This window comes from Morone saxatilis, unplaced genomic scaffold, assembly GCF_004916995.1.
Source record: "Morone saxatilis isolate NCDOM2014 unplaced genomic scaffold, NCSU_SB_2.0 Contig23, whole genome shotgun sequence".
Taxonomy (NCBI): domain Eukaryota; kingdom Metazoa; phylum Chordata; class Actinopteri; family Moronidae; genus Morone; species Morone saxatilis.
Window position 1 is genome coordinate 6,151,817 of NW_023339796.1, and position 22,873 is coordinate 6,174,689.

Consider the following 22,873-nt stretch of genomic DNA (forward strand, 5'->3'; position numbering starts at 1 on the left):
CCCCCCCCCCCCCCAGATGTTTAAGTGAAAAACCGACGAGGAGTTTTACACTATGACCATCTGTAGTGCTGACCTGACACTACAGGAAAAAAAAAAAACCCTGCTGGCTTTGAAAGCGCATGAATTTGCATCTCCAGCAATTAAAACTGCACTTATTCCAAATACAAACATGGATTCTGTGAAGCACAAACACTGAAACTTTTAACTAACACTTGGGATAAATCATATGCATGCACAAACAAACAATGCACTAAACACAAACTTATCCAACAGATTGAGAGTTGGCAAACTTCCCAAAACTTCTACATGACAAATCTGAATATGATGATGATAACTGGCGCCTGGGAAGCAGTTGCTCCTTAAAAGGAAAATATGAACATTCAGCTGTATTTCCAAAAAGATAGGAGCGTAAATGTATTATCCATCTTGTGCATAAAATTAACAAGCTGTGCCTCATTTTGACATTCACAAGCTTTCATTTTCTAATGATTAAGGTGAGAAGTTGCGAAGTAAGCGGTAAATTTAGCACTGGATCATTTTTGTGGATTGCGCCTCAGGCTTCGGCTCTTAATGAATGAGATGTGTGAAACTTTTCAAGAGGCATCTTCCATTTCACACACACATTTCATTAACCTGTAGTTCATTCATTATTGCTGTGGGTGTGGAGGAAAGTAGCAGCCCTAGATATAATTGTGTTATTGGGGTTGTAGGGCTGTGGCTAATTACTGGCTGAGAACACAACGTAGGCACTTAGACATCCGTCTGATGGAACAAACCACAATGGCTTGTGACAAGAGCTGTCCTCCCTGGAGTTTCAGGAGAAGACATGATAGCACAGTGATTCATGACTCATAACAGAATCACATCATCTCCGTTGCACGGAAGATGACATAGGGACACTGAAATAAGTCGACAAGTTTACTACAGCTCAACTGAAAGACCAGATGTGACAGCAACCAGCTAAAACAGGAGAAATGTTTTACAAGAAGTCAAAATTTAGAATTATTCTAATCACCACGTTCAGGAAATCCACAGCAATTTGTCGTGGTGATGCGGCTGCTGCAACGTAGTGGTTATGCTAACATCCACAGAGTAACCTGGCTGTGGGCCACTGAGCCGTTAAAGTCTTATTTGAGTTAAGCTGTTTACACAAGCCTTTTATACCCTGGAACTGGGTCTCCAGAATATTCCCATAAACCTGTAGCGCCCTGTCCACAGACACAAAGGTAGAAGCACAGTTTTATTTATATGATCTAAAATCACAAGTTGGTCTCCAAAGCTTTAACAATTTCTACAGCTTATGGCACTCTCTATCCGTACACCTTTGATTTAAATAAAGAAAAAAATAAATCACAAAATAACCATAAACAACAACGGAAAATCTCAAGCAGTAGAATACTACGGAATAACAAAATGAAGATATTAAAATTAAAGTATCGCTTATGGTACTTTATAGGTCCAGTGTGTAACATTTAGGAAGGTCTATTGGCAGAAATGGAATATAATATTCATAGGTATGTTTTAATTGGAGTATAACCAATTGAAAATATGAATTTTTGTGTTTTTGTTACATTAGAATGAGCCGATTTTATCTACAGACGCCGCCACGGTAGCCCAGAATGGACAAACCAAACAGTGGCTCTAGATAAGGCTGTTCACGTTCTTTGCACGTTTCGTGGTCACTGTGGTTTCTCCCTCACGCTTGGAAAATCGGGGGTGAAGTGAGTGAATTGCAATCTGCAACTATACCTCTAGATACCACTAAATCCTACACACTGAACCTTTAATGTATCAAGTATTCTACATTAATGTTAAGTGTTATAAGTTGGATTGAATACTGGATCAATGTGAGGATCAGGACAACCTGAAACTGCCCTGTGATATTGCAGGAAAGTTCCAAAATAGTCTGAAATATGTCAACCGAGACTGATCACTCAAAGGGAGACCTCAATTCCACCCTATTTGGTTTCATATGAAAGTGGGGGTTATTATTTCACGCACTAATCTTATGTCGCGCTCCACTAGGATGCGTCGGTTTTTGCAAGTTGTAACTTCAATAGAAAGCAAGTAGTCAATACTGAGTCAGTATTAGCAGAAATAGTACTTTAAAAAACGCATTATTTGTGATTAAAATAATGGTTGTTGGTAATGTATTAGTGACCCCCACAGTTGTATGACTTTACTGCTTTCGTGGGAGCTCAGACCCCTTCCTATGGGAGCTACCATATAATTCAAACCCTGGACTACAGCCACTGTAGTACACTATTATCTGTCAGCTTACAAAGGATTGTGGTGCATACTGACACACCTGTCATACAGACAACACAAGCCTAAATACAGCGCAAAAGGAGAATGCAAGGCATTCAATGGCCAGCAGCCACAATATTTCTATCCACATTTTTAATAAATGTTCAACGACTCCAGTTAAGGTACCGAACAAAATGTGAAAAATATGTGAAAAAAATTCTTATTTCTTCCAACTGTATTTTGTCCAAACTGTGCTTAAGAGTCTTTAAATTAGTCTCAGTTCCTTTCAGCCTATTCATGTAGAAACTAAAGTAAATGGCCTGACATGAACAACGCTTATCCCACAAGTCAGAGGGAGCTGAAACATTGTCTGTCACCTGGCCTCCCTTATCTTCTGGCCAACACAATGTCTGACTCATTGCAGCTCTGAAAACTTCACATTTGGAGCTCATGAAAAGGACGAGACATCCACAGCAGCATATTTCCTCACAATCAAAGCTTTACAAAGGAAGAAAAGGAGAGCGCAGACGCTGGAGAGTTATCCTCATGAATATCTGGCAGGATTTTTTTTTCTTTATCCTCCTGTCGACAGCTTGTCTGATTCTTATAAAACCCATCTTTCACTCATGTCTGTTTGTCTTTCATTGAATTGACTGGAGATATCTTCTCCACTCATTGACCTTGAGAAACAAACTAAGAGTTTTCAACTCAAGAGTAAAGAATTCAACTTTAGGCAAATCTTTATTTATTTTTTAAACATGAACGAGAAATAAATGGAGAATCAGTAATAAAAAAGGAAGATGTACAAACTGTCAATCTGTCTTTGTTTGAAAAAACCCCTCTGCAAAGCTCACCAGCCCCAAAGATTCTGGTGTTGAGAAGCCAGGCTAGACTCCGAGGCTGACTAGTTCATTTTCTCTCTGCCATTTTTATCTCTCTGTTCACATGCTGTTCAGTGTCCATTTATCCGCGGTGAGGGCTTCTCCTTGGCAGGAATGATCACGTTCAACAACAGTCCCTGCGAATCAGAGCGACGTGTCACATCGTTCCAGTGACAACTAACGACTACCAATGTATCTGGGCAAGCTGCCAGTGAGCTGGGCTAGGAACAGCCAGGAGGGATGGGGGGGTTGGGTTAGAGGAGATGGTAGAGGTGGGGGATGCACGCTCCAAGGAGACAGAGGTTTAGCTCACATGTGGCAGCATTAAAACCTCACATCACAGTCAACAAAGTCCCTTACATATCATGTGCCGAGAGATTGAATCAGTCTGCTTTGAGAGGCTGACTCTGATACTGTATGTCTGGAGGCCGCCTGCGTCAGGAGTCAGAGAGCCTGATACCCAGACTCAGAGAGTAGGGGGGGGGCAGCGGAGACATGGGGGTCATCTGATTCATCCAACAGTCAAGCCCTCTTTTCCTCTACAACCTTCTGCTCGTTTGTATTCCCAAGGTCAGGAGGGTCGCCAAAACTTTACTTTGCATGTATTTTTTTTTTGGCACCAAGATTGAGAGTAAAACACACTTTCCCCATAAATAAACACTAATTGGTGGCTAATTTTCTTAGTTCTTGCCTGGTTGATTCATTGCCTCTGGGCTAGTATGAATTATTCATGCAAGTGGCAGAACAGCTTTATGTAGAAACCTACAAGGCACCACATTCATTATGCTATCATGCCGAGTAATTCCAGGCACTGACGGCTGGTATTAGAATAATATGCATATTGGGTATTCTTTTTTTTCCTGGGGCATTGGCAGGCAGTAATAGCGCTTCCGTTGGCAGCGACTGAGAGGGATGCAACACCCCTCATGGCTGACAAAACCCCCTTGTTTTGACACAGGATTGAGCGAGGAGGGGAACGAGTGTTTCAGCTCTGCCCTCGTGGAGAGAGGATTAAGCTGTGTGGCCGTGTTGCTGGGTGGCACAGGGAGTTGGTAGGCTATGTTATCATGTCAATCCTCCCTCCCGTGGTACCGCGGATCTGCGCTGCCCCCGTGACTCAAAAAGAAGCACCTGGCTGGGCCACGGGGAGCTCATCAAGCTCACTGTTCTCCCTTGGGAGCAAGGCTGCATCGCACTTTCCGCAGTATCCCAAGTCTGGCTGACTGCAGAAGAAGGACAATTCAAAGACATATATGCTGTGGGGCTACAGGTTCTGTTTGTGCATGGGAATAAGCTTTCCTTTCCCGCTATCACATCTAGATCCCCATGTTTTTTCTGTACACAAGTTTACGGCGACAGCAGCAGAGCAAGGGGGATGAGTCGGACGCGAGATGGTGAAACAGAAATGTCAGATCAGAGCAGGGTGAGATTCTTAAATGGCAGCAGGCGCCTGGCTGAGGTATGCGTCTTCCCAAGTGTTCCCTGTCTCTGTAGATCTGTCTCTGCGCCGGAGATACCCTGCCTCCGGAGGCAAACGCCATGTCCTCAGGCTATGGCAACATTAGGGTGAGGTGAACACGCAGGGAACACGGGTGGGCTACAGCTGGTTCTCTCTGCCAGTTTGACAACAGGTGAACTAGGAGCTTCACAGTGATAATTTACATGGTGATTGGCAGGTTAAAATACATCTAGAGGTGTACCGTAGCTTTAAATTAGGCCAGTTTAGGTTGAGTTCAGTGTTTATTTTTCCACATGGGGACTCCACATTGAATTATACATATTTAAATTCCTTTGAAACAAAATGAAGGCTTGGCTTTCAAAGAAAGTTAACTTTTCAGCCCGATTTTGACCTAAACATCTTTCAACCTGAGTTTTACCTTATCCAAATTATGTGTGTAAAGAATAGAGGTTGTCACATGTTGTAAATAAAGTTGATTTTGGAATATAAAAATCAATTAACTTGACTTGAAAAAAATAAAGTGATGCTACTGGGCTGTAAATTACCTAAAGCCCAAAAGTCAATGGCACAATTCTTAGTGTGTCACATTTTATAAGCAGTTCTAAATTAATGCATCAGATTATCCTTTCAACCCAATGATCAAAGTGGCTGATTCTTAAAATCACAAACCAAATTCATAATCAAATGAACCAAACTTGTTTTTAGGAGATAAAAAACAAAAAGTCTCCAAAAATGATCTGACAAACCTTACTACTGTACAACCTACCCCCTCTCAGTGAAAGCACTCTGCAGTGACTACAAAAAACATAGGATTATTGCTGCTTGTTTGCCATGCCTGGTATCATTTAAGAGATCTCGGGCCAAAAATCCCCTGTTCGGTCCAGACCTCACAACAATAAAATGTGATCTGTCTAATAGAGCATGCATGTTTTGAGGAATTATCTGTATTTCAAGTGTTTTCCTCATTACACCGAGTATTGGAGTGTGTGCTGCCACATATTAGGGGGCATTAACATCATGGAAACCCACTGGAGTGGAATTCAGCCTATCTCTGGACCCAGAGTGGGAGATATTTTACATGATATTCATTTCAAGAAACTAGACAACCTACAGCCGACAGCCGATTGGCTCTTCCAACAAATGTGCTTTCAGACTATTAGGTGTATAAAAAGTTACTAAAGTAACTATAATCTCTGATTCAGAGACCACTTATAGCCATGGAAAGAGCTCTTAAGTATCTGATCTTAAGAACACAAATGAGGAAGGACAAGCTTTAAGAGCTAAGACATTTTTCCTGGAAAATCATGCCTGCAAGACAGCTGCTGTTGACTTTCTCCTGTGAGAGCAATGGTGTAGATATATTAAACATGTTAAGCAAATCTCAACATATTCCCAAGTAAATTGAAAAGATGTTTAAAAACTTATTAACGGGCAAAGGATAATATCCCTCCTGGAATTAGGGATTGACAGAATTGGAGCAACTCAGGCGAAACATTAATTAAGCGTAGGGTTTGAATGTTCAACCACTGCAGCCAGCGGATTGTCTGGCACCCAGTCCAACATCACTGCAAGAGGCCTTGATGCGCACATCTAAAATGTCAATGCATATCTTTATGATGATTACATATTGCGTACGTTTTAAGACACATCAGCCATGCAAGACCAAACTATTCAGACAGCTCAATCTTAACTCTCTGGGGCAAATCCTACAAGCCATGACAGAAAATCACACTCGGGTACAACAGGGATGAAAAATTGTGATGGAATCTAGATAAGAGTGATATCATAAATCCAGAGGCAGAAACCAAAGGTGAATTTTCAGAGTAAATGTCAGCTCCTCCCACAGGAGGATAAGCCTCTATGCCTCGCCACTGTCACTGTTGCATAGTGTGTGTGCTTGTGTATTAGTATGAGATAAGGTGCCCACATCCGAGGGCGTCCGATTTAATTTCTGGAAATAGTACCCTTTTACAAGTGTGCAAGATGAACTTCCACCTCAGCAAGCTACTTATAACGATTAGAATGAAATTTCAAAAATTGTCTTCTTCTACAATTTTAGATAATAGTCCAATGAGCACACAAAACAATGTGACCTCCTCTACTGACCCTCTTTGTGGCAAGGAAATTGCCTCTAATGACACGCTGTAGCACTGACACATTAAAAAGATTTCTCTTACAGCTTTGCCAATTGACACATCTTCAGAAAAATTCTCCACATGCAATAAATATGGTAACCCACTGTACCAGAGTATTGCAAAAATCCATTTTGCCCAAAGCAATAATCTTGCATCATTCACTCTAAATCATATTGTAGTACCTTGATGTAATATGACAACTACAGATGATTTTGAATAGAATTTGGAGGATGAAATAACCCAATTTTTATAGGATGGAGTTGAGGGGAGTTGCAGCACACTTGGGCATATGAAATTATAAGCCATCAAAGTAAAACACGTAATTATCTTGGAGAAAATGAATGTGCATGAATGCATTAACAAAAATTATTAAGACTAATCCTAATCTATCTTTTTTTTTTGTCAGGTGCTCCTGGAAAAGCTGGACAATCTTTGGGGATTTCTTCAATTAAAAATGTGACACTGAAGCTCAGACCTGGTTATTATAAATCTCACCCTACCTTCGTTTCATCTTCCAGCCAAAAATCACATATTTTTCTGTTGTCACTGCTGAGGCAGGCACTAATTACAACTCATACATAATCTTTTATGTAAATGTTTTTGCCTTCTTTGATCTCCCAATGTAGTCGAGGACAGCCAGATCACAGACTCGAGCTAAATCTGTAACTTGAGTCAGAAGGAGAGAAGTGAAGTGGAAGGAAATCTGATTTGTTGTGGTTTGTAGGCCCATGAGCGAAGAGGATGTTTGATCAGGTCATTTCATGTTGGGGTCTAAAACAACACGGTCAAATCACCTAGATCTTTCATCACGATCTTATGGGACAAACAAGCTTAGCCTCAGATGTGAACCAGTGAAGATAGAGGATAGACAAGGATTGGAACACCTTTTAGTCTCTGGATTAATCTTTCTTAAGCTGCAATGCAATTGCTTCATTGCACAGTTCTTTAACTTAATGAAATGCTGGCTATATGTTAGAGCAAGTCATTTTTCATAATGAACTTTTAAATGGCTTATATAATTCTAAATTTCAATGACAGATAATGATTCGTGCTGGAAATAAATGGGGCAAGTAGCAGCCATCAGTATCAGTATGAGACCAGCTGAGTAACACAACTCATACTGTACCTCATTAGCTATTACTCAAACATAACATTGGAGTAGGCCCTGTGGTCCTTTCTGAGGCTTAAACACAGCTGGGAGCATGACAAATAGAGGCCAACTGTACGTTACTCCTCCTACCAACAGAGAAAGGTCAGGTCTGACACCCCGGAAGGAGCCCTCAAGCTCTCGTGGACATAAGGAAGCCAAACTGGCTTACTGTGAGGCTGAAGGGTCAGACAGCCAGCCCAGGGCAAGGCAGGAAGAGCTACAGAAAACCCCTGGCACTGTCATCCGGCACTGGCACTGTCATCTGGTCTAAGCTTAAAGGTCCAGTGTGTAACATATAGCAGGATCTATTGGCAGACACTGAATATATTATTCATATGTATGTTTTTATTAGCGTTTAATCACCTGCAAATTTTTAGTTAGAATGAGCCATTTATATCGAAAAAAGGTAGTGGGTCCTCTTCCACGGACTCCGCCATGTTGAATCGCCATGTGTCTATAGCTCTAGATAGGGCCTTTTGCATTTTTCGTGGGTTTCGTGGCCACCGTAGTTTCTTCTACACGCTTTGGAAGGCTCAAATGTTTGCAATTTCCAACTTTGCCACGAGATGCCACTAAATCCTAAAGAATGGTCCTTTAAAGGGTTGGTTAATTACATAAATAATACAGACTTGCCTCTAGTGGTGTCTAAGTGTGCAGATATTTGGTATTGATATTTTGGTTTTGAGATATCTGTCATATTTATATGAAATTTCTTCAGCATTTATGTTACAGATTCTGTATAATTTCTTTGGTAGAAAGTAGTACCAGGGAGGTCTGTGGATTAACCATCCATCCCCATTTGCACTGAGGTGGCAGCAGAAATCTCAGAAACAACCATAAAAAACCTTGCAAATAAAATCAACACTTTAAGCATGGCTACATACTAGACTAGATATGAGAAAATATGTTCTAGAGAGAGCCTATGCATCCTGTGGCCACAACTGGCAATTAATGGTTAATGCTAAAGTTAATACCAATGGTAAGTCAGTGAACTGACTCAGTAATGTATGCTGTGCAGCAATATCTACTTAAAGTACTTACATTAGCCACCATACAGTACTGGCCATACCAAACCACATAAGCTAAGGCTGTAGCAGTAAGGGTGCATACAGAAAAATACAATAGAAAAATGCAAGATTTATTCCTCCAAAAGTAGTTTCACTTAACAAGTGTAACAAGCACAAATCACTTCGTTACATAACTACATGTGGATTTATAACAAAACCAAGCACCAAGAAGAAAGGGGGCTAGTGTTCACTCCAGCCAGACCTAGATCTTTGAAAGGGAGAGCAAAAAAGAAAGACTTGACAAGGTATAATGAATGAAGATTTAAAAGGAAAACATGGTTACCGGGGCTATAGCTGGTCGAGCAGCGGGGAGGTTTGCATTTGCAGGATTTTGATGAGAACAGTGTAGGTGTTCTCTCCTTCTGTGTGTTCTACAAATGAACATGACGGGCTTAATTCACTGGTGTGAGGGCCAGACCCGCTGTCCTCTCCTTTCGTCCTGCCAGTCTGGTTTCTGCCTCTCTCATTCCCTCACGCCATGGTGTCACCAATTAGCCAGGGCCCAGGTTTCATTAAGGCATCGGCGCTGCTGCCTGCCGCCTTCTGTCACATCCCTGATAATAAGCCTGAGATGGGTCCGCTACCTGACACACAGGGACGAGGAGGAAAACACAGCACATGCACGGCACAGACACAAGATCCCAACACTATGGCTATGCACAACAACACAACAACAACAAGTGCACACTCGTGGAAAGTGGCCACTGTGAGAGACGCACACACTATAAACACAGTCTATGTGTTAATGTGCACAAACGCCTACACACGCATGCTTGGAAGCAGTCGATCTGTCAAAGCTTGAGCGTCTTTTGTTCAGATAATTATAGAAATGAAGGCTGAATGATGAAATGTAGAATGATAGGAAGAGAGGGAAAAAACTGGAAGAAAATTCAACGTGGTGATGTCAAACCAAAGTCATGGCAGCTATGGTATTGTTATGCATAAAACAAAAAAATATGACACCTGACTACAAAACCAAAGAGAAAAAATACATTTGAAAACTCAACCTGAAGTTAATCAGCAGCGTTTGCTCTATGTGTTGTTTGAAAATGTTCTATACTAGTGCCAAATGATACCAGTACCAAAAGCAGTCACACAAGAACTAGAAATGTAATAATTGGCAAAACGATGATTTTTGACCCCGGAAAACGCAGTAAACACTCTCACCACAAGGTGCATTTAGTAGCTTTCACCCATCACACATGAACCTCAGTGAACACGGATAATAGGTGCTCATGAAAAAAATGGAAATCTGAACATCTACAATTCAATAATAACTGGTGAAACTCTGCTGACGGAGACTATATGATATGATCAAATACTGCCTAAAAGCTACTGAATGACCTTTGTGGTGAGATTATTTTCTCATCTGGCAAAATGCTGATTTAAATTGAGGGAATATATGATCAAATCATAAGTAACAAGATAGCAAATTTGACCATAAACTCAATGTCAACTCAGTACCTGAATGTTTTCAAAGTTCTATGCTACAAACACCTTTCTGTCTGCACCAAAAAAGTATTGAGGTTCGATACCCAGTCCTAATTATGTTCAAACTTTTGAACATAAGTTTTTTTTTCCAGTCCAGTCACACAGCAACATAGTGTACACTGTTTCCTCTGTACATTTCTGTCATTCCAGCCACGGCAGTGCTATTCTGACAGTTTGGAGAAAGCACAGCTGGGGTGATGCAAGGGTGAGGTTTTCCTCAGGGAAAAGAACCTGGTGGGTTGAAGGGGGGAGATTTTTTAGACACACAGGTGCTGTTGAATATTAGTCTCACGGCAAGAAGTCTGGGCTCATGGGAGTGAATTATTCATCCTCTGAAACCAGCCTGTGTGCCTCTGCCTCACCAGGCTACTGCAAGCCTGATGTGCGATGTTTGATGCTCCTGCAACTTCCCAGCTACTAAATAAGGCAGAGCTGCTCCAAAGACAAGCCACACTGGCCTGTCCAAGGGGGACAAAAATTCACCAATATCAACACTTAATTCTCCTCTCGTTCATATGTTCAAATAAGTTTTCCCTACTGATTGCTCTAAAGAAATTATCTGCAGCGACTTCCAGCCCACTAATTTCAGTATCAAGTTGAGTAAAGTATTACAAAATTAATTTTAAAAGAAAAACACTGTCAGTATTGTGGCATTCTTGACTGTAGACATGAAATTATTTAATTAATAAATGACACTGACATGAACGTGAGTAGGTTGAATACATGGTCTCGAGTTGAAATTATTCATTTTCAGGTTCATTTTGGGTTTAACAAATGTGATGCAGAATAGAGTGGAATATATACTCCTAAAACAGTGCCGGCTGTCAATGGGGAACACAAGCAATTTGTTAAATTACTTGTAATATACACCTAAGTGACAACATAGATGAAAAATGTGAGTCATATTGATTTTTTTAATTGCTATTAAAAGGCAAGCTGGCCTTTTAATCTGCAGAGAATGAGAAAATCTGAAACAAAACTTCACACTCGTCTGCTCTAGAAAAACCTAGCAAGCTACATGTCATGTCTGGTGGTGATCACGCTCAGGCCATGATCGGTTTTTTAAAAATATTGTCTCTTTATTTAGCTAGCAAAGGATACTCATTTATACAAGGTAAGATCCAAACACAGCCAACACCATGACAAGCAAAAGAAAATAAGATATAGACATATTTAGATTTAGTTAAACACACTTATGTGGTGACAAAACAGTAAAAGTAAAAAAAAAATACATGCTTTTGCTGTAAATCTAGTCACTCAGATTTTCTTCTTGTCCCTGTCTTTTTATAAATGTCTCTACTGCCTACCTTCAGCTGGGATCCTATTATGAATAATGCCCCATTTAGAGATCTGGGAATGGCAATAGGGAAATCCTTAGTTAGCCTTGGGACTTGCTCAAAGACTTAGTAGGACAGGGAAAAGATATGTTTGCATTTTAGTCAAACCACAGCTTCAGCAGTGGATAATGATATTCACACTACAGAAAAATATTCACATTAGTGTTCAGAGCATTTCAGTTGTAGTTCTTGAGGCTATGGAGTGCAGAAAGACAACAGGACAAACCACTTTAGAAGTAAGAAATTCAACAAAGACTGTTTGACTTTAACACTTTCTAAGAAATATACCAATAATGTGAAGTTAACTGTGCTCTAACTTGTCTAAGTAGAGTGCTATTTGTCATGATATGTGAAGCTGAGGCGGTCGGACCAATGATAACGTTATTGAAAAACCAACTGAAGCTAGAGGCTTTCCACATTAATTACTCCTTTTGCCCTGATACCCATACGTCTCTGAGACATCACATCCAATCCTCCCGGCCGGCAGCGTACTATCATTACAATCAACTTGTCAGATTTTCACCAGTTTGTTTATTCAGATGTGCATTATTCCAAAAACATGTGTTTTCAACTTTGTTTCCGTTCGCAATGCCGAGCTGCACCCACACTTCTAATGACTCCTGTGCCCTGTAATTTCTTTAGCGTGGCAAACTCTGATTACAGGGTGGGAGTCAAGCTTCAAGCCAAGCATCATCTTTTCCAGTTATTGTTTTGTGTTTGCTCTGTCTTTAACACTGGCCCTGCAGCTGTGTGTCTCAATAGCCGTGTCGATGAAGCAGTGTTTAACACCAAAAGTGATTTAGTACAACAGTTCACTGCAGGGGAGCCCATGGCTAGTGATTTTCAATGCATTGTTTGCTCAGGGACGCTAGCAAATTAAACAAGCAATGTGTTAAAAACTAAGTTGGTGGAGGGGACTGATCGACCTTCACAGTGGACTGTCCAGCAAGTTGTCCCAAGTCCATCCATTACAGCACTTGTCTCGTGACAGATTTCAGAGAGTTAACAGACTGTCAGGCGGACGAGCACAAGTGAGAATATAATTTATGTTGTGATAAGAGGTTTGCCACAAACTGAAATGGTGATCTACATTGAAGGAAAACACCACTGTCTCATCAGATAATTCCATTCCTCAAAGCTGCTTCCACTTTAGGGGCATAAAGGGGTCATTCACATTATCACCCTCATTTTCCGAACGCTCGGCAAGAGACAACAGTGCATCTTTGTGCGTCTCAGTCTCCCTCTTTCCCTCTGCTTCTGAAGGCATGGGCACCCCCCCTCGGGCTCCGACAGCTCCGGAGTGACCACCCTGCGTGGTGTGGAGTGTACAGTAATGCCATTAAAACCTCCCCCTGGGGAATCAGTCACACGGAGGTTTGGGCTTTGGGCTAATACAAAAGAGACCCATTTGAAAAGGAGCCAAGCCCAGCCCGAGGAGGTCAGAGCGCTGTTTACAGAACAACAGTCTCTTATCGGCTGTATGCTTCCCTGAGGAGTCTCCACCGCAAACAGATAACAGCCTCCAAATAGGCGCCAGAGTGTGACCGATAGGAGTATAATCAGGTTCATTCTGCTTTGGGAGGAAGAAGTGGAGGATAAGGCTGGATAATAGTGTACTCGACTGCTAGTGGTAAGATCATATGCTAGAAGGATGCAGCGACATAAAAACATACAGTAGGTAAATGAAAGTTGCCAAATGTGCTTCTGAAAGGGCCATAAAAATGTATACGATAGTTAATGTTGTTTTTTTCACGTCCTAATAACCATTATTTAACGGGACCACTGAGGCCTAATTCATCCTTAGGGATCGCTTCATTATTGAACAGTTAAATGGTCAATAGGTTCAGCCAAGGCAGCTTTTAGCACAAGGGCAAACACACAGTGTAAAAGCCAATGCAAATAACTGGCACTCAAACAAGGCCTAATGCATTAATGACTGCATGACGTGCGCTAATGTGACGGCAACAGATTCAGACTGACAGTAATGGAGAATTTTGCCCCTGGTTATACTCATATGGCCCGGATGGGGAGAGGGGGAGGAGGGATGTACACCTGCCTACTGCCTGAGACTTGACAGAAGCCTAATAAATAACAGGAGACAAGGTGAAACAGCAGTAGCAGCCTCCCCTCCTCCACCTACACTACCGCCGGTTGTGTGAGGAGCGTCAAGCCTACGCGGACAGCTTTTTGGCAAGAAACAGAGTCTCCTCCAAGTTAGCAAGTGCACTTGTCCTGTGAAGAAGGCAACTTGAGTTATTCATGAAATTACAGAAGAAACTTTGCACTTTCTCGACCACATGACTCAGGCATCAAAGCAGTGGCGGGAGTTTTATTTGACAGACTCGAAATTAAGCCTCAGGCTTCAGGTCGAGGCTACATGCTCACCTGAACCAAATTTTTAAAGTGGGCTCTATCAGAATCAATTTCAAGTCCACATAATAACCCCTAGGTTATAGGCGACAATGCTCAATAGAACCAGCTGATTGAACAGCAGGTTTGGAAGATAAGTGAGGAATGTCTCGGGGTCGGGGTCAATTCAATCTGAGCGTAAAAAGCATCGGTGCAACTCCCAGTCTTGGTCACCGATACAGATTTCAAGAAAATGGGGGTGAACGTTTTTTTAAAAAAAAATGAAGGATGTTTTTTGGAAATTTTTTGGATAAAAGTGAGCTGACATCCACGCCAGTATGCAGATAGGAGGCCTGCAAATCAATTGTGTCGACACACTGTAATGTCCTGATTTAAACTGCTTCTCCCACTCCTCCCTCATTCCCCTCCTCCTTCTCGTCACCATTAATAACAATTGAGACCCTTGGAGCATTAATTAGTGAAATTTTCCTGAGTGCCTGGACTCTGTGAGCCACCTACAAGAATGCAGACTTCTGTAAACATGAACCGCTGCATAGTAAGTTGTTGTTTTTCTACCAAGGCTTTTTTTCCCTTTTTTTTTTTAAGACATGGTGATGAGATCACAGAATTGTTGGAGCATGCCTTAGACACACAAACACTTTCTCTCTCTCTCTCTCTCTCTCTCTCTCTTTCACAAACACTCCCCTCTCTGTCTCTCACTCTCTCTTCATTAGGCAGCCCCTGTGCTGGCCTGTGTGCGATTCATTAGCTTTTATCCTCTTCATTTGAAGAAGGAGCTGTGTATAATTAGAGCAGCTCTGTTTGTCCAGCATCCTTCACACAGTCACATCTCAAGGCCAATTATCATTCCGTTGCAGCGCTCCCAGATAACATAGCCACATCAGCCGCCTCGAGAATGAACTTCAAACTATTACTGCCTCTCAAGAATGTAAATAAAATCACTTGCAAATCAACAGCTAATGATTGAATGTGGAGTGGCACTCCAGGGATATGAAGATGATGATCATATTGGTAGACTTTAAGTTGGAAGAGTTTACTCACTTTCTTTTGCTTGAAAGTGCCTGCCATAGGCCAGCATTGAAACTATTTCCATACTTACAGTGCAGTCCATGAGCTTTTGGACAGTCACATGTTTGTTACTGTATTGGCTCTGTACTCCAGCACTTAAACCTTACAGTATTGTTTAATTTCAGTGCTTTTAGCTTTAATTTAAGCTTTAAGCCTCAAATTGGGCTCTAATTTCAGTTCAGCAATCGCAGCCTGTTTATACAAAGTCCCCCAATCTTAGGACAGTGCAGCGAGACAATGATCCCAAACATACAGTGAAAGCTTTTTTATGGTCAACAGTGGAATGTTCTTGACCAAGCAAGTCAGTTATCTAACTCAGCCCAAATTATCATGTGTTTCACTTGCTGAATACCAGACTGAGGGTAACACAAGTGTCAGCCGATGTCTGGGGGTCATTGCTTGGAAAGCATTCTAAAATATAAAAAATTAAATACGACGACAGAAAAAAAAGGGACATTGCTCAGGCACTCTGGCAGATCAAGAAGTCCAACTAAAGTCACATTTAGTCATTCCATTTTGCAGTCTAAAATAATTAATGTGCATATTTTTTTTATACAAATATTGTTAATATTATGTATTATTAAAAGAAAGAAAACAGTCTTTGGAGCTGGCTGGAGGAGCGTGTCTGTGTTTGATTGACGGCAGCTGGCAGGCTGGTGTTACACTGTAGTGAATGAGAGCCAAAGTAAACAAACCTGCGCTGTAGCTGCAAGTCACGGGCAGACAGTGTGTTGTTAGCAGTGGTATCAAAGAGTAACGGTACAGATACACTGGATCGGTTGACTGATGTAAAGTTGACGGATCCTATTCATTTTCTATGGAGAGCAGGAGACCCGTCACCCACCAGCTGGAGCATTCAGTGGTCCGGTGCATCTAAATGGATGCTCAATGGATTATGTGTGTCTGAAACATAAGGACCACACCAGCATCTAACCAGACCAAAGTGATATTTGCAGGTACATTTAACGCTGTTTAAAGTGCTGCAGCTGACCAGTTAGATGATTAGCTATCTAGCCTGCAAACTGATGGCAGCAAGCGAAGGTGCAACACAAGATGAGTGTTCATGTTAATAAGTTAGATAAGAAGGAGACTTTAGCAGATAAGCTAATGTGGTTGTTGTTTAGAGGTGTGTTTTTATGTAAGATTTGACTGGCTGTATGTTCTCCATATATGCAGACAGAGAACTAACGGTATTCCTTTTACAGAATGCAAAACTAAGGGGTGCAATCATATATATGGCTCCCGGTCAAACTCCGCATTGACTACAAAATTCTCCTGTTTACGTTCAAGGCCATCCATAACCTTTCCCCTCCTTATCTGTCCGAACTCCTCCACATTGCCACCCCTTCCCGTTCCCTCAATCTGCCTCCTCTGTCCACCTCTTCTTGTCCCTCCGCCGCCTCGTCACCATGGGGGGCAGGGCTTTCAAGCTGCTCTTTGCCACCGATCTTGGAAACTCACTCCCACCGGACCTCAAGGAACCTGGGACTCTCTCTCTTCAAAGTCAAGACCTAAAGACTCACCTTTTTCAGGGAATCTGCATACCACTTAACTGGTCTCATGTGTCTTTTTTATCTGTTTCTTGTTTCTTTACTGTTTTTATTTTTGTTGTTGTACGGGTGTCCTCGGAGTCCCAGAGGAGGCCGCCTTTAAATAAAATGTGATTATTATTATTATTATTATATATTTATATATATTTTGGGGAATTTTGCTTTATTTGGATAGTGACAGTAGCATGTGGCAGGACAGGTGGAGAAAGAGAAGGGATGACATGCAGCTATGGGCCATTTGAAGCCGGGCCACTGCAGTTAGCCTTGATATGTGCCATGGACGGAGCTGGGGAACAATCATGAAACAACAAAATCTAAAATGCATGCACCAAAAAAGCTGGGTAACTCACTAAAGGAAAGGTAAAATTCCCAAAAGTATAATGTGGCAAGTTAGTTTAAAGCACATGTCAACATGACAAATACACCTTCCAGTGCACCTTTGCAATTGAAGGATTAAATAAGACGACTTTAAGACTTTAAGTCATTGGAATTTCCCCATTGTGGGACTATTAAAGGAATTTCCTATCTTAAGTTCATGATAACTTATCCAATTATTTTCTAGGCCCTAAAATTGGGATCTACTTTTTAAAAAGCCTACACTTCATGCCCTGTTCATCTTTAAACACCTCCAAATTAAAGCTGAGAGTCAGGACTTTAACCTCATAGTCACTTTAAATCCCATGTGTACACATGAGTGCAGAGAAGGCACAACAAAAAATTTGTTGCTGTGCAAACAGGCTGCACTTTCCATTGCCTTCTTAAGCCATCCTATAATACCACTTTTATTAGTTTTTTTAGTTTGTTTTTGCAGAAGTTAAATACTATTTAAGAAGTGGAAAACACAGTAACAGCGTGAAGCAAATAAGAACATCCTTGATCCTTGATGAAAACACAAACATTTAATGAATTAATATGTCCTATGTGAATAGAGTTATGCAACTGCTGTAAACAGCCCAGACAACTAACAGACCAGCTAATGTCCCATTTAAAGCGTTACAAATTTTACTAATGATCAAAGTTTGAATAGGACAGATTCTTGCCTGATTAAATATCCGCACTGGTTATGTTACCTGCTGCCTAAATTGATGAAAAAGTCCACCCTCGGTTGCTCATGCACTCCTATGCATCATCAATCTGTGATGTTAAGGGTGTCTCTGGAGTTATTTTGTGATGAAGTGTTGTTTACTTCTTTTGGTTGACTTTTCCTCAACCTCCCTTATCGCAGCTAGCGGTTTCCTACATTTCCAAGAATGCCTTGTGGCAAATTCCAGAGAACAGATGCTGACTTTTCCCAATGAAACAAAGCTGAATAATGTGTCAAGCTGTGTGCCCTTTACTCAGAATGCAACATGTTTTTTTATTCTGGTATAATAAGTCTGACGAGGATAGCAAGATATTGAATACCTTCTTCTTATATGATGGATTTGTCTGGAAAAATGTTTGTGATCTTTGATTTGGAGGGACTGACATCAGTTTCTGACATTTGCTGCTGATGCTTCAGATAGCATAGACTGAAGTCTTAAGGGTGTAAGGGTGTTTCCTTTAGGCATTGCAGTGTTATCAGTTCTTGGGTATAAAGCTAAGATGCACAGATACCGACATGTCAGGTACAATGTAAAATAGGGTCCTGTGCCAAGAAATGTTTGAAATCAGACAGCAGTGATTTTATTTTTTTTTACACATCCTTTAGAGTTACGTTAGACCTCTCTACCAGTGAAAAATGGATAATACTGCTGTCAGTCTAGTCACTTCAAACGAATAATAAGTCTATGCAGCAGCACTTAATATTGCAAGTTTTTAAAGTTTAGTTTTTAAAGTGACACCCCCCCATGTCTACCAGCCGTGATGAGTCTTAAGGCAGCCCTGCTGACAAACCCAGCAGACCCTATTCTAGGAAGTCACATATGTATCCTCAGTGTTTGAACAGCTTCAGTAAATCCATGTGTTTCCACCGCCTTCATTATCATCATAATATAAGTGTCTGAAAAGCAAAGTTACAGAAGAATGTAGACACCTCACTTTCCGCTTTGTACTATCATCAATCATCATGGAGCATTTTTTTTCTCCTCCTTCAACATTGGTTGAAGCCATCAAAAAAAAAAAAATCACATGCATATTTAATTTCATTCTCCACTGGCTCACACAAAGGAAACTGCCACCCTTCAGGACACCTTTTGGAAAAGTCTCTATTAAATCTGAGTCAGCTGGGAGAAAGCAAAAAAAAGCAAAAAAAAAAAGGGAGAAACATTTCATGAGTGAAAAACTATCTAAATTATTGCCAGACTTCAAATGAAGTGCTGTTTATCTTCGCAAGCAGCCAATGTGTTGTTTTACTCCTTAGTCACAGCTTGGATGGCAATCAGGATCGGTCAACCAGGACACTATCAGCAGCAGTCACTCTGCAATGACAAACTACAGCTCTACACTCCAAGCAGGGGCATTATTCTCAACACACGGCTCACCCCTATCAGAAAACGAGGCAGGTTTTATGGCTGCTGGAAAAGGTGGTAAACATAACAAAGCGCACAGCTCGCTGGAATTTAATGTGCTCGGTCAAAAGACAGAGTATAGATATCAAAGGCCAGGCCTTCTAGAAAAAAAGCAGTCCTCATAATGTAGAAAACAGAAGCACTGGCCATACACAACAAGTGATTTATAGTGCTGTTTTTTTTTGCTTTCTCTCTGAACCTAGAGTATCCAGTGGGCATTGTGAATGCAACAGGGAGGGGGGAAAAAACAACAAAAGAGCACTTCATCTCCACTACTGAGAGCAGATATCCAGGTGCATAAACAAGTTCACAAAAGGAAGGAGATGAAACTGATACAGTGCAATCCTGATTATGGAGTCGGTTTTGCTTTTTTATGCGTAAATTAAAATACTTGCAAAGGACTGTGATCGAATTAAGGCTGCACAGTCACAAGGTGCTGATACTGTGTACTGAAGTCAACTGGTACTCTGGTTACCTCAGTGATCTAATTATCACATGAGCTGTTATCGCATACTCTCCATAACAAATGTCTCGAGCCACATGCACAGGCTCATATTTAGCCTCTACCTCTCCATCCGTGTGTGGCTAATCCGTCACCTAGCCAGAGAGAGGAACACACATCCAATTGATTTCTTCCTGGTTTACATATTTACACACACACTCATGCAATTAGGAGCACATTTATCGATGGTTCCAGCACCACTGGGAGCCATGCAGTGCAGCCCACTCCGATAAATCTCCCAGTCCGGAGGTTGCCAGTGGGCAAGACTGATGAACCTCACACAAAAATGGACTGGGAATACTTTGAGCTTCGGGGTAAGAGAGTTCTCAGTCACTAAAATTGACCCCCAGTGTTCATACTGCTTGATAAAAACTGTTTATTTATCATAAAACGTTTTAATATTTCATCTGTACGTCACTTAATGTGCCAGTTCTCCTCTGTAAAAAGATCCCTGCTATGAATGGATTAGTTTAAAGAAAGTGTGGACACATAAATAAAGCAAAACATTTTATTTATTTGCCAGCTAAGTTGTTTTATTAAATGAGATTTGTGATCAAACTGAAATGTTGTCACAGCACAGACACGAATAGTTTCCAAAGTGCATCTGAATCCTGATCTATGTGTCTGACTCGTGGTTCTCCACTCTGAGAAGCTTGGCTTCATCATCTGGGTATCATATTATATGTGTACCATGCTGCCCCCAACAGGCTCTCTGTAAAATGCATCAGTTGAATCCCACAGCATCCAGCTACGACAGAAGCCACACATTACACTACAACTTCACCTCACACATCGCTCCCTCTTAGTCTAAGCAGGATATAAAATTAAGCACATTCAGACACGGGGTCTAGTCTAGTCCATATTTTTATGAGGTTTTTAAATGCAACTCCTAATTGTATTGGCAGTATGGATCACCCTCAGACTGGACGTTCACTGCCTGCACATTGATTGGCATTAATATAGGCTAATGCACCTTTTTCCACATAGATAATTCCATTGTGGAGACAGCAGAAATGACCTCTTTAGGGGCTAAATTAGACTCTGAATGTTAAGCCCCCTTGGGCAATCTACAGCCATTACACTGATGGTGAAAGTCTGCACTATTATTTCAGTTATTCTAATAAGCCAAATCACTATCTGGTGCTAATCCCTCAACTTTTTCTCTTCGCACAGCGTTGAATAGTGTTACTGCAAATGGAATTGCAGATGTATGAATATCATTAATTTATGCAGGAGTGCTGTGTTGGTATCTATATGGAGGAACTTTGCATCAACAATCAGACTGTGAAACAACTAATTCATCAAATTTAAAGTGAAACTGCAAAGAAAAATGACAAAGCACAACACTTTTCGGAGACAACCAGAATCATGTTTTCCCAGCTGAAAACAGAGCCATGCAAGGGAAACTGTTCAATCACAAAAAAAGAGCTTGATTCACTTTTTACCAGGTTATTTAATTAAAAGGCAGTTCTACAAAAAACAATGTGAATTTTATCAACTATCCGTTCTTTTTGTGTAGAGCACTTACTCAAAATGCCATATATAAACTACAGTAGAGGTGTATGAAATATTGAATTTAATATTATCCAAACAAGTTGACTTATTTTTGCACATAGGATAAAAAACACCGGGGATGACAAGAACTCTGCCCAGCAATTATGATTCACAGACGGGAAACCACACATTAAAGTGGCTGTAACATATGTCTGCACGGTCACTGGGACTCTATAAATTAAGTTCACGGGGAGTTCACGGTGAAATAATGACAGTAGGTCTCGGTTTGGCTTACCGCCTCGCCGCATACAACCAACAGCGCACATGCTGTGACACTCCGGTGCGGGAATCCCATGAGGTTAATCACATTAGACAGCAACTTATCAAGATAAAGTTAGACACAAACAATGAACTCCTTTAACTAGTGGTCATGCAAATCGCGGCATTGGAAGCGGCGGAGTCGCTCCGGTGCCCGTAGCGCACCTGCCCGTTGCGCACGGCGGCACAAAAGGTGAGAGCAAACTACTGATGAATGCCAGTGTTGTAGCGGCGAAATGTGGCATTCTTATGAATGTGGAGCAAAAAATTATGTTTTAAGATTATTTTATCTACAGAGTGCGCACATCATTTAACTTGCAGCACTTTCGCGCTGCCACATATGCGCGGATTTATGCCACAAACCATTAGTTAAACCCCTAAAATTGCGACAAAACAGAGGGGCAAACTGAGTTTAAGTGCCTTTCTCCTGCACTTCGTCTCCCGGCTGTGGCATCAAACAAGACTGCGCGTATGTTCTGTACGTGCAAACATATCCAGGTAATCCCCCTTACCTTTAAAAACTTCCCCTCTGACGGACAACAGCAGGGTTATTGCAGCAAACAAGCAATTGATAACTTTATCCATGTCGACAGCGCCGTCGTAGCGTTAACCCCCAGCCGCGGGGTTAACTGGCAACTCTTCTGTCTTTATTGCAACTTGAATCCTAACCTATACTTTTAGGGGGTGTTTAAATCTGAAGTGTCTTCGCCCTGCCCTCCGTCCCTTTTTGCGTGCTGCCGGGCTGTGAGAAGACACTGTCGCCGACACGGCTGCTCCTTGCCGGCTTGCTCCACACTTGGAGGAGGAATGTGTGAGTGAGTCCTGATTCCTGAATTACGCGTGGATTGAGTGGTCCGGCAGCTCCAGGAGAGCAGCGGCTGTGTGCGCGCTGTCTGGCCGGTAGAGGGCGCGTCTGAGCCCCGCCTGTGAGTGAGAAGACAAGGCGGAGGTGTCCCCTCCTCCTGCCTCCAAACGTGACTCCATTGACTTTTATTTGGACCAGGTGTGGAGTCTGAATTCAGTGGGGGTAAATAGTACAGTTAACCCGGGCCATGTAAGAACCTGTGGGCTGTTAACCCAATCAGCATTCATAAAAGGAAGTCATTCAAATCAGTAGTTGGTGATATTGTGATAGATCTTATGGCCACGTTTGAGGTCATAAAGTAATCTCTAATATGAGCAAAATGAGTTATATTAAAGTCTATATTTTACTTTACTTTAACCATGTGTTTAGTTGACATTTGCTTTACTTCATTCAATATCCCACTGTTGTGTGTTAAATATCACAAATTATTGCTGCTACTGTTTGTATCAT

The 22,873-nt window shown here is 41.4% G+C and overlaps 1 protein-coding gene across 6 annotated transcripts in view; it reads right to left on the minus strand.

Moving 5' to 3' along the window:
• Positions 1-22,429, minus strand: part of LOC118334671 (receptor-type tyrosine-protein phosphatase mu-like) — a 162,745-nt gene extending 140,316 nt beyond the window's left edge. For 5 of the 6 annotated variants that reach the window (XM_035670698.1, XM_035670697.1, XM_035670696.1 and 2 more), the window contains exon 1: positions 22,071-22,428. In XM_035670698.1, the coding sequence (XP_035526591.1) occupies positions 22,071-22,143 (73 nt within the window). In that variant the 5' untranslated portion in view covers positions 22,144-22,428. Of the gene's footprint in view, positions 1-22,070 lie in introns of all 6 variants that reach the window. The other variant, XM_035670694.1, reaches the window with a different exon arrangement.
• Positions 22,430-22,873: the final 444 nt, after the last annotated feature.